The following is an 11,981-nucleotide window of genomic DNA, read 5'->3' as shown; positions in this document are numbered from 1 at the left end:
GTATTATACCTGCTGAGCTTCTTTTCCATCCTCTTATAAAACATCAGTGTCTTTGCTCAGGGACTGATAAAAACCCCTGCACTAATCTATTGCATTTTTAGGTCTGGGATTTTGATCTGCGTTGATCCAGAGGATAAATTCAAGATTTCTAGTTTATTGGAACCTAACAGAAAGATCTTTACATGGGCTGGAGCTTAGCAAAATGGCCATTTCCTTTTGCATTCATTTACCATTTGCCGCATTCTTGAGATTCACTCCCCAAAGGGCCTTAACTGTGCAACTTGTTCCACCCTATAGAATACATGATTATTATCAATGGGAAACAGTATCATCGCTGATGGCAGCAGCATCCAAAGCCTCACACTTGATTAGGCCACAGCTGTGAGCAATGAAGAAGAGAAGAAGAAGAGTTTGGATTTGATATCCCGCCTTTCACTCCCCTTCAGGAGTCTCAGAGCGGCTAACATTCTCCTTGCCCTTCCTCCCCCACAACAAACACTCTGTGAGGTGAGTGGGGCTGAGAGACTTCACAGAAGTGTGACTGGCCCAAGGTCACCCAGCAGCTGCATGTGGAGGAGCGGAGACGCGAACCCGGTTTCCCAGATTACGTGACTACCGCTCTTAACCACTACACCACACTGGCTCTCAATGAAGAATCCAGTACCGTACATGTGAGAAGTGAGGCTAAAGCAAGAGACCATACACTTACCTGGAACAGGGCCACAAGTGGCTAGAAGGGTATTACAAGTGGTGTGTGGGAAGACAACCTTCCTGCAACTTTGTGCCCCTACAGAGTACAACTCCCATGAGCTCCAACCAGCATGGAATGCGTTTCTAATGGAACAGTCTAATAGAACAGCATGTTACTTGCGCTCAATACCCATAGGTTCCACCGTATGAACATAATTGGTTCCTGAGAAATGGTCTGTAAGGCAAGCACTCACGTTGCGAGCTGATGGTTTCCATGATTGTCTATGGAGAAAATCCCAATGCGTTCCTGTCCCTGACTTTCAGTAGTTGTGTTTGATTGGAGAATCTTTCCAGGAGCTGAATAACTGCTCACTGATTTGTATATTGTTTGGATATCTGAATTGGAGGTCTGTGTGGTGACATTAGGGTAGAAATCTTTCACGTGAGGATAACCGAAGAGCTGTATGCCAAGTGTTCACATAGTGGGATTTGCTTGTACATCTCTTGATGAAAAGGTGTGGTAGTTTCCTCACTTTCTTTAGGTCAGGGGTGAAAACTGGATGTGGGAAGGGGGCAGATCCAGCCAACCCTCCACAGGCCACTTTTGACAGTGGCTGGGGACATCCCCGTCAAATATCCTGGTGTCATATAGTGCAAAATACCAACACTGCTGAATTGAAACCACATCTGCAAATCTAACGTTCCTTTGCAGCTGCAGCTTGAGTTTGGCACTGTTTGAAGACAAGGCTTTACCTGTCCCCACACCTACCCATACATCAGGTGACTAACAGGTGGGTGTGGCTTGAGCCAAATGGGGCAGGTGGGGAGGTTGCCAGGCCACAAGCTCCCCATCCCTGCTTTACGCTGAATTGGAATCTGACCAATACAAATGGGTTGAATTGCTTTCAGTGCTGCCGGAAGACTGGCTCATTATTAGCTTTGTTATCCACCATTTGGCTTCTTTGAACACGAACACACACACACACACACACACACACACACACACACACACACTGGCCTACCAAACAGTTTAAAAAGCACAGAGAAAAACAGACAAGATGCCTTAGTTTTATTTTGGGGTGGATGCGTACAGAAATAATTGCAGTTAAAGGCAAGCTTCACATTTGAGGGTTGCTTCATCTTTAAAACCAGCAAAGCAGTCAGATTTCTGCCCATGTAGTCAAGAGACAGGCTACAAGTTACAGCTGTGCATTTAGAAATGAGAGGACCTCCGTCCCATTACATATCCCAACAGGCAGGAATGGCTGAAGTCCTGCCTTTGAACCTGCCTACACAAGGAAAGCAAGCCCTGGGCAAAGCCCAAGGAGCAAGGAGTAGCTTTGGGTTTTGGGGGAGGCTTGCAATTTGAGAATTAACTGTTGTTCTCCTCCCATTAAACCAGCCTTTCCCAACCTGATGCCCTCCAGATGTTTTGGATACAGCTCCCACCCAAACATCTGGAGGATGCCAGGTTGGGGGAGACTGAAATGAGCTCTACCAGATTGGTGACTTTCTTTCAAAGAGTTCCAAATGTTGGATTATTTTTTTAAAAAAAGCAGCAATGAAGGGAACTCCTTCCCTTGTACAAGGAGTGATTCATTACTCCTTTTATCTGCCCAGACCTGGCATCAATGGGCAAATGACAGCTCCCACCATAGCCAGCACCATCATCTCTTATTTTTAACTCATAAAAAAACAATGGCCCAGTACTGAGGCAGCTGCAGCAGACTTCCATCATTTTCCACATCCCCAACGCCTCTGTAGCCCAACCCCTACGAGTGAGTGTTGGGGCCCAGAGGCATTTGATAGAAGTGGTGACAAAGGCTGTAGCTGCCTTGTCCAGTCCTGGGCTGAAGTACTGGGTGGCTAGAACTTTGCTGCTTTCAGCATCCTAACCTGTTCCTTCTGCTCACACCTGTGGAGGTTGACCAGGGAAAGCCTGGGTCCCACTGGAGGGCACTTTGCCCAGGGCCTGGCCTTTGATTTGAGCAGAGCCCTCCCCTCAACCTGGGAGGTCAGGGAGAGTTAGGGATTCATGCCACTATAGCATCCACTGCCTATTGGGATACTTATGGGCGCTTCAGAATTCTTGGTGGACAGCTTCCCAAGGAAGTGAACGAGGCAAAAGTATTCTGGATGGTGGTCACTTCAGACTGCAGTTTGAAACTTAGCATTTTCGAACACTCCCCAGTAAAAGAAACTCTCACGTGTGCATCGGGTGGGGGAAAGATCCAAGTCCTTCTCTGATGTGCTAACTTGTCAACTGCAGAGAACTTCTCTTGGTTGAACTTCCTGGGGGTTGCTCTGTTTAAGGAAAGCACCCATGAAGAGCCAGCAAGAGGGAAAAGATGCTCTCTCTTTTTGCACCTGCAGTACAATGCAAAACACCCTCTGCTTCCCAGACTACACAAAGGTTCCTGCTCCTGCTCTGACCAATATTGCATTTGCCACCCAAATGCACGTGAAATAGTTTGCCACCTCCTTTCTTATGCTGCTTTAAAGATTGCTTTGGTATTTCAGAAAGTTAGGTACTTTGAAACAAACAAAGCAAAACAGTCTCATTGGGTCAATGCCTGTAGCCGATTTGTGTCTGGAAAAGAATACCAATACCAATGTGTTAATGAAAATAAATATTTGTAAACCACTGACCCAGGACTGTGTTTTGCTGATGCTTCTTTTTTGTTTGTTAAAAAAAGAATAAGTACGTTACACCCACATGCTGGGCTTCCTGCTGGCTTGTGCTGGTAAGAGCAATCAAAGGTTCCAAGAAACAATCCTCAGAGCAGTAATGCTATTTGTGAGGCACTTCTTGAGCACAAGCAAGTTAAAATGCTATCATAGCCCTTTAAAAGTTATGTTAGGAAAAAGTGAGTTTGTTTCACTCTCCCTGCTGTGGCCTCCCCAGATGTCAGAATGTTTGACTGAAGCTACTCTGGAAAAATCAACCAGGGTATTGAAACTACAGTTATGAAGACCACACCATTTTACACCTTAAAACAAGCACCATTCACATTACTTTTGAAGTTTTTCCCCTCAAGTGCACAGTAAGTAGGGTTAAGTATGCAACCCCTTGACTCATCCAAACCTACTGCTGCCTTTAACCCTTATTGGCTCTGCAACAACTCAGGATTACAAGCTGACAAGTCCGATATTTGATTTCTCATGGCTTCCAGTGGTGGTCCCTTGAAGGCTTCCAATCTCACATGCAAGTGTCAGTTCCAAATTCTCCTTACCCACTTGCAAGCAGACTCCAGCAACTGGTATGCAGACAAGAGTTATTTTCCATGAACAGATTTGTAATTCCCATTTATTGTCAAATAGGCAGTTAAGAGAAAAGGAGAACACATTTGATCCTGAATGGAAAAATAGAGAGGGGTGGTGGTGGTGGAGAGAAACAACATGGCCAGAACAAATAAACTGCTACCTTAAATGGCTACTCTTAAGAGGGCAGTAGCACACAGCCAAGTAAGGAGGAAGTTAAAGAAAAGTTTAAAAGTATTGCAAATGGTTGGTTAAAAAAAAACAGTTTATATCATCCAAGTGGTTGAAAGCTGCTTTGAATGCAACTAGAATCATATGTGCAAAAACACAAGTGTGTCTTGGAGGTCGTTGGCCTGCTTGATGTTTGTTGCGTTTTACATTCTGCCTGGGGAGGAACAGGAAGGTGTTAACCTTTATGGAAGCTAGAGCATCAAAGGGCTTCCAAGAGAGTTCTGCCTTTCATCCAAATTTGATAGGGGTACAGGATTGAAGTGGCTCTCCGTGTTCCCTGCCGGGCACTCCTCCGGCTGCTTTGGCACACACGCACGCAGACGCGTGCAAACAGACAGACACACACACACACGCTGTATCCCAGCACTGTCAGGAGACAGCCTAATGCAGCTTTAAACTGGCGCTGCTCCTGAACAGCTTTAAGTATTTATCAACTCAATAGGTCAAAAGTCTGCAGACACTGGGTGGAGCAGCAGTATGCCACAAAACTAACAGTTGTCCTCCTGGAATAGAAAAATGGAAAAAAAGAGAGAGGGAGGGAGGGAGGGAGGGAGGGAGAGAGAGAGAGAGAGAGGGAGGGAGGGAGGGAGGGAGGGAGAGGGAGGGAGGGAGAGAGAGAGAGAGAGAGAGAGAGAGAGCAGTTGTCAGCTCAAGATTAAAACATTGGCCCTTGTCCACAACACACAACTTTTCTGGATAGTTAAAAAAACCAAACAAACCAGGAGGGAGGATTAAGCCGTGGTAAACTAAGTACACAAAATATTTGAGTTTGTAAAAATAGCAAGAGGTTTTTCCTCTGTCAACATACAAATTCAGCTAAAAACGTTTGCAGGTTTTGTAGCTCTGAAGGGCATGGGGGACATGGAGGATGCCTTGATTTCTTAAAAGGGTGGGACAACGTATTTTTTTTTATTCATGCCCCCTCTTTTAAACTCATGCTCCCCCTTTAAAACATCACATTGCTTTAAAAAAATATGTCCCCCAACTCCCCCCTGAAAACCCAGAGTTTGGATGGCCATTTGTCATGGGACGCTTTAGCAGAGTTCCCTGCATTACAGGGCGTTGGACCAGATACCCCTTGGGGTCCCTTCAAACTCTACAATTCTGATTATTCTGATTCTGGTAACAAAAACAAAGGGGTGCAGCTAGCGTGCTTCATGACCCTGTGCCCTGTGGTTATAATATGCGGTCCTAGGACTCCTGAAGAAGGTAACACTTGCCACCCTTTAGACACAGGTGCAGATCTTTGCACAACTGGTGTGAACAGTTGCTCTTCCCAGCTGTGGTGCCACCTACGCCTCCTTTAGTATCAGACAACTTCCCCCTTCTTCTGAATGATGAGTAGGCATCAGCAAGTGCACCACTGTGTGCCTGCACACTCTTGTACTAAGACACCTTTGTAATTCTTTATCCTAAGCTCTTTTAAAGCAGAAGCAAGGATGGGCATTTCATTGCCCTAAAACCCAGGGCTGCCACACGTCCGAGATTTCCCAGACATTACCAGGATTTCAAAAGCAGAAATGACATCCGGGGGCAGGGAATATGGCAACCCTGTATTTGAAATATGGCAACTCTACATTTGACAATCCTTTCTCAATGCACTACCCTACTCTTTTTCTAGCCAGTGACAACTCGTTTAATTTTTACACATTTAAAACAAACCCACCCTCCAACTGTGGCCACCTGCTCCAGGTCGATTTCTTCAACCCAAAGCTGAACGGCAGAAGTACCAAGTCCACAGGGGTCAACAAGAACTTTGCTGTACAGTGGTACCTCGGGTTAAGAACTTAATTCGTTCTGGAGGTCTGTTCTTAACCTGAAGTACCACTTTAGCTAATGGGGCCTCCCGCTGCCGCTGCACGATTTCTGTTCTCATTCTGAAGCAAAGTTCTTAACCCAAGGTAATATTTCTGGGTTAGTGGAGTCTGTAACCTGAAGTGTATGTAACCCGAGGTACCACTGTATTTGCATGGATGGGTTCTCTAGCATGCAGCAAAGTAAGGAAAATGGCAGGTACCTGGGTGCAAATACAGTGTTTGTTGGTGTTTAATATATGTTTGGCATTCCTTCATTTCAGTGCTGAAGTCGTTGCCAAGTATTTCAGACACACATTGATCTGATTAATGGGAATTTAGTACCCTTTGGCTGTGGTGGCAGAGGGGAAGGGAGCGTTGCCATAGGGCATATGCCAGCGCTGTATACAAAGCACATAATCTACCTTAGCCACCTGACCAGAAGTTGGATAAGCTGCCAGATGTGGTGTGGGGGAAGCCACACCCTTTATGAAGGAGACCTTAAATATACATGAGCAAGGTGGAAAGTTGGTTGTTGCAATCAGAGAAACTTTCTGAGAAGGGGAGGGGGAGCTCTTCCAAAGCAGTGTGTTCAAAGCCATCTGGCTGCTGTCCAAATTTAAGAGGCTCATTTTGTTCTCACTTCATAAAGCTCTGTTACTTACTGAAGGGGGAGGAAAAACCCATTATGGCTACAGACGCAGTAGCTGTAAACAAGAAAACAAGAAAACAAGAAAACTACACCATCTACTTGGTATCAGCAGACTTTTCTTCTAGGAAGGCTTTAGGCAGCTACGGTTGGGCGGGTATGGAATTGATATTTCCTTACAGCGGATTGCTGTTTTCAGTCTCCTGGAGGGCCCAATTCAAATCAGGAACTAGTCAATATAATAATGTTCAGTAAGACCTGCAAGGTAAACCCTCCTTGCAATCCCACAGAGTGTGGTGCTTCCAGGGGTGGCACATGGAAGTCCTTTGCTGCTGTGGCACCCTGTCTGCGGAACCTTCTCCCCCTAGGCAAATTTGGCTCCCTCTTTGAACTTTAGGTGGGGTGTGAAGATTAACCCTTTTGATCAGGCCTACAGCATAAAATTATGCCGTTTGCTCTTTTTAAAATGTGGTTTTAATGTATCTACTCTTTTGTTATATTTTGATATGACTGATTTTGCTTTTGAGCCGACCTGAAAGGATCTTAGTCCTGAAAAGTGGAACAAAATAAGTAAATCTAACAGCACTTTACTGTCACTTTGAAGGACCAGCTCCATCTTGATCAAAATCATCTGTCAGAGCTGATCTTTTGAGTGGTGGATAGTACTGGAATCCTTTTCTCTGCCAGAGGTAGGGCCCTTTTCTGTCTTTGGTTTCCATGAGAACTTCATCTAGGGCAAGAATGGGGAACCTTTGGCTGTCCTGATGTTGTTGAACTTCAACTCTAACCATCTCTGGCCTTTGGCCAGTCTTGCTGAGGCTGATGGAAGTTGTAGTTCTGCAACGTCTGGAGGACTAAAAGTTCCTGGGGAGGCTTCCTGTCTCTGAATCAGACAGAGAGAAGACTCGTTGGCCCTTCTGTTGGAACTTTTTCCCAGTTGTACTTCTTTTCATTGCCTTTTGTCCCCTGTGTCTTTATGGGCCTGTTGACGTAGCTTTTGATTCGGGTGTCTTGGTACTGGGAGGAAGAAGAGGGAGGACGATGGCAGAGAAGCCTGGGAGGCAGAGGAAGAGTCCCTGCAGCAGGATCTGTCATCTTTCCCTGCTTGTTTTGGGCCTTCCTTGCAGCTGTGTTTGCTTCTCTTCCTCTTCTGTTTCTTTGTGGAAAGACCACCTTCTGTTGTAGGGAGTGCTGTCTCTTTCCCCCTACCTGGGCTTCTTCTGTTCCCTGGGCAATCTGCCCCTGCACCCGATCCATTGTTATGGAGGGAGAAAGTGGGAATCGGGAGTAGAGAGGATTTAATTTACTCATCTCTGGGCATCTCTTAGGAGTTTGGCACTAATCTCAGGCCTGACATGGAGGACGCTGGCTGGCCTTCCTCCTCCATGTTATTGGATGTAACCTGTTCCATGCTATGGGTCATGGATGAAAAACCCTGTCTTCCTCCTACTCTGCCTGAATAAGTGAGAGAGTTGGGACAATTTGTGACATTTAGGTGCACAGCCTGTGGGTTTTTGCTTGCCTCCTCTGTGCTCTTGCTTCTGCCACTGTGTCTCAAGCCTGCTATCCACGCCCGAGGCTAGACATCATTGTGCTCCTTCATTGCCAACGGTGCCAGGAAACAGCCAACTGGCATCCACCTTGTTCCCAGCCACTATGGAGAAGGCTGGGGGCAGAAGGGAGAGGGATGACTGGGGCTACACAGCCCTGTGGTTGCTGGTTTCCCCCCGTCACCTCTAATTCAAGGTGGCAGATTGCAAGGAAGGGGGAAAAGACAAGGAAAAAGAAATCCCAAAACCTAGATGTTTTAGGCTTTAGGGGCACCAACTGGTCCAAAGCGCTCTAGGCAGAGGCAGTTTAGGAACCAGGATGCATCTTCTTCCTGGAGAGGACTGTCAAGATTTGGACCTTGGCAGTTGGCCAGGAAGAGGCACCACCTTGAAGTTGCCACAACTAATGTCAAGTAATGGCTACTCAGCAAGGAGACTTCCAGCAGCATATTAAGGGCCCAAGCTAGCAAAGCAGTTTTCCTGCCACAAGTCCAACTGGAGGGAAAGGGAGTTCTGCAAGAGCCATTCTTTGCTCTCACATTGCTCTCATTAAATTAAATGAAGTTTATTGAGAGGAAAGCCTCCTGGCTTCACTGTGCACATCCACACAGCAATGGCCAGATCTTCCATTGCTAGTCCTTCATCATAAGTTGAGCAGGACACCAAAAAGAAGAAGAGGTTTTCCCTTTTCTCTTAGCCAAACTAGATTCCACAAGATTACAAGGCAAGTTGTAGAAGGCCTGGCTTCTTGATTTTCTTCTCTTTTTGAGTTTTACACAAAGAGCCTCATGAATACTATAAGTGGACATGCTTTCTTTTCATGCATGGATGAAAAGTCTCTTGCAGAAAGGGCAACTGGTTCATCCTATTTCCTGCCAAAAAGGCAGCCACCAACGGCTGCAATGCTTTACTAATTACCATCGGGCTCTGCTGAGCATCACAATGTCACGAGTTACAAATTGGGTGAATTGGCCCTTCATCATTCAGTTCTGATTTGAAGTGATGAAAGAAACATATAGTTGATTTACCTGTTAGTTGAATGTCACCAATATATACAGGCTACTTCTTTAGTCATGGGGAATCAAAGTATGATTATCATGGGGGAAAGCTGCATAACAGAACTTTTTAGACATGGATGGCTTCTTTTCTGAGTTCTGAAAATACCAGCATTTTCTGAAAAAGACAGACAAGCTTCTAGCTCTCCCGGATTCAAAGGTGGAAAATGAAGGTAGACTGGCAGTGTGTTAAAGGTGTGGGCTACTTGGGTGCCAAGAATATTTTCAAACTTTCTCTCCCTCCCCTTTAAATATCAATATCCTACCTACACTCCCTATTGCTCTCAAAGGGACATTAATTAATTCCAAATTACTCTGCTTCCTAGTCAATGACCAAGCAAGCTCACAACACTGGGGGAAAATGAACCTTCCAAGAAACTTGCCAATTAAGCAATTCACCACTGTGAAAACTTATCATTTTGAGGAAATATTATATAATCAGTTGTACAGTTATATGGCAAGATTTCTGAGTGATGCTATGAAAGTACGTCACCATAGGTTCTAAGAGCCATCTTCACACCTCATGATGTCTGGACAGTTTTATCCTACTATGTTCCATTGACTGTGTTGTGTTCTGATCCATGTATACAACACACTTTTTTATGCCAATAAAGGAGACTGATAGGGTACTACAGTTGTACAGTTGCTGCTTGCTATCAAGGTAGGCACTGGAGCCTTAAGAATAAAGTGAATATGGTATATGAAGTCAACAGACTGAAAAAGCATAACAGTAGCACAACCATGGCCCTGTGTAGATGCCTTTCCCTGTAACTGAAGCCCTTGCATAAGGTCTAAACACCCAATGTAATTTTCCCTGTAATTACCCCTGATGCAATCCAGCCATTGGCGTCTCTCTCAGGGGAAAGAGCTTTGGGTAGACAATAGTAAACATGGGCTGGCTGCAACGGTGGCAGTGTCCCAGAGGGCAGTACAGCAATTCCAAGAGACTCCTGGGTAATGAGATTGGATTCAGGAACTTCAAATCTAGAGGTGGGGAGGAAACACAGAGTCGGTGACTTCAACAAAACAAATTCATAGCTATTTTAACATTACAAACAAGCTGGACACACTTGAACAAAGAAATGGCAAAATAACAGCTCTGATGGTAACCTGGGGGCGGGGGGGGGGGGCGGGAGCACAATAACAGGGAATAGCTCTGCTCAACAACAACAACAACAAAAAGATTGTTTTCCTCTTCTCTGAAATCCTTTCTAGTTTTCAGATGCAGTATCATGAAATGTCTCCTGCTTTCTATCTTGCTTATGTTTGGAATGAGAATTGGAATGGTTGTTATATTATGCAGCAAGATCATCCCTGAGGGTGTTGAACGGCCATCTGTCATGGACGCTGTCGTTGAGATTTCTGCATTTGTAGGGTGTTGGACTAGATGACCCCCAAGTCCCGTCCAACTCAACAATTCTATGATTAATCTAAATAGGTTTACAGGGCCTAGTAATCTGCCCCTTCAACACTAGACTTCTAGACTTGCAACTCAAAAGCTTGAAATGCTACCGAAATGTAGTGATAAAACCTATTATCAAGCAGTAACAGAGATTTTAGCTATATAAAGGGAAAGATCTCAAGTGCATTATTGCTAGTCACCATACCTCCTCCCATTGATTAGCGCCAAATTCCCTGCAATATGGTGCATAGTTCTGGGCCAGCATTCCATTGCTGACCTAAATAAAAATAACTGCATCAAAGAGGTATGGTTGGAGTAGCAAAATGCTGGCTTTTAACTTTGCACCGCTTTCTTGGCAATTGGGCTCATCTGCTCATTCACATTCATCCTAATTATGTTTTTCCAGCCTCCCTACTTCCCAAAGTAAGAGATCATTAGCTCCCAAGGACTTTTGAGATATAGCTTGACATTCAAGTTCCTGTTAGGAGCTGAAGCCCCATGTGGCGGCATGATGCAAAATGCAGACAAGCCATGGGCCAGTTTTCAACAAAGAGCCTGAACTGGGGCAGAACTAAAGCAGCTCAGCTGTCACGTTGCACTGCAATGGCCAACGGGCTGCAAGCGCTTCTTTCTGCCTCATGCTTAACGAGCCTGCCAGCTCTGGAGCTGGCTGCCTGAGAAGGAGCTGCATTGTTGGATGATGCATTGCCTCTTGCCGCAGGAATATTATTATTTCTGCTTCTCTACTCTCCCATTAAAAGACAGTTGCTTCTCTGCTGCGGACTGCGAAAAGACTCTGGCCTTTTCTACGCTCTGTGCAAGAAAAGACTCCTAAATGCCTTTTACCTAACATTTGGCTGTCTTTTTGGGCCTCTTGTTCTTACTTCAAATGTAGCCTGGGAAGCCATTTGATTTGGAGTTTTGAGAACCTGAGTCAAATTTCACAGCACACTGAAAGTCTACATGCTTCAAGTACTGCGCTTACCACAAGCTTCTCCTTCTCACTGTAAGCTTCTCTGTTTAATTTACAAGTGTCCTAGACACTTCATAGCTACCCAACTCTTTATACTCCTTCTTTTGCTTCCAGCAGTTTCAATACGCTCATGAAACACCATCTTTTAGTCCTTTTCCCGTCTCTGTTCCTTGGAAATGAATTTTCTCCCTTAATATTCACACCTCTCCCATCTACAAGCTTTCAAAAAAGTTCTCAAAACACAACTACTCTCTTATGCTTTTCCCAATTCATTTCACACCTGTTCCATCTACATACATTTAACTACTCATCTTTATGGAGCTGACATCTCATTTCTTGGTTTTAATTTTTCCTTCCCTTCTGTCCTTACTTTTTTA

The 11,981-nt window shown here is 45.0% G+C and overlaps 1 protein-coding gene and 1 long non-coding RNA gene across 7 annotated transcripts in view; both read right to left on the bottom strand.

The window, feature by feature from the left end:
- Positions 1 to 1,744: 1,744 nt before the first annotated feature.
- Positions 1,745 to 11,981, bottom strand: part of LRRC28 (leucine rich repeat containing 28) — a 50,079-nt gene continuing 39,842 nt past the window's right edge. For all 6 annotated transcript variants that reach the window (XM_083475200.1, XM_083475203.1, XM_083475202.1 and 3 more), the window contains 2 exons: positions 10,054 to 10,213; positions 1,745 to 4,685 (listed from right to left, as the gene is read on the bottom strand). In XM_083475200.1, the coding sequence (XP_083331326.1) occupies positions 4,613 to 4,685; positions 10,054 to 10,213 (233 nt within the window). In that variant the 3' untranslated portion in view covers positions 1,745 to 4,612. The remainder of the gene's footprint in view (positions 4,686 to 10,053; positions 10,214 to 11,981) is intronic.
- On the bottom strand, positions 9,641 to 10,047 carry LOC310693359. Its single transcript, XR_014519125.1, has 2 exons — positions 9,822 to 10,047; positions 9,641 to 9,730 (listed from the first exon to the last, which is right to left on the bottom strand). It is a non-coding gene; the product is annotated as an uncharacterized lncRNA (long non-coding RNA).

Source organism: Podarcis liolepis, assembly GCF_965112155.1.
Source record: "Podarcis liolepis genome assembly, chromosome: 14".
NCBI lineage: Eukaryota > Metazoa > Chordata > Lepidosauria > Squamata > Lacertidae > Podarcis > Podarcis liolepis.
The sequence above is the reverse complement of the archived record's forward strand: the minus strand, read 5'-3'. Positions and strand labels throughout refer to the sequence as shown.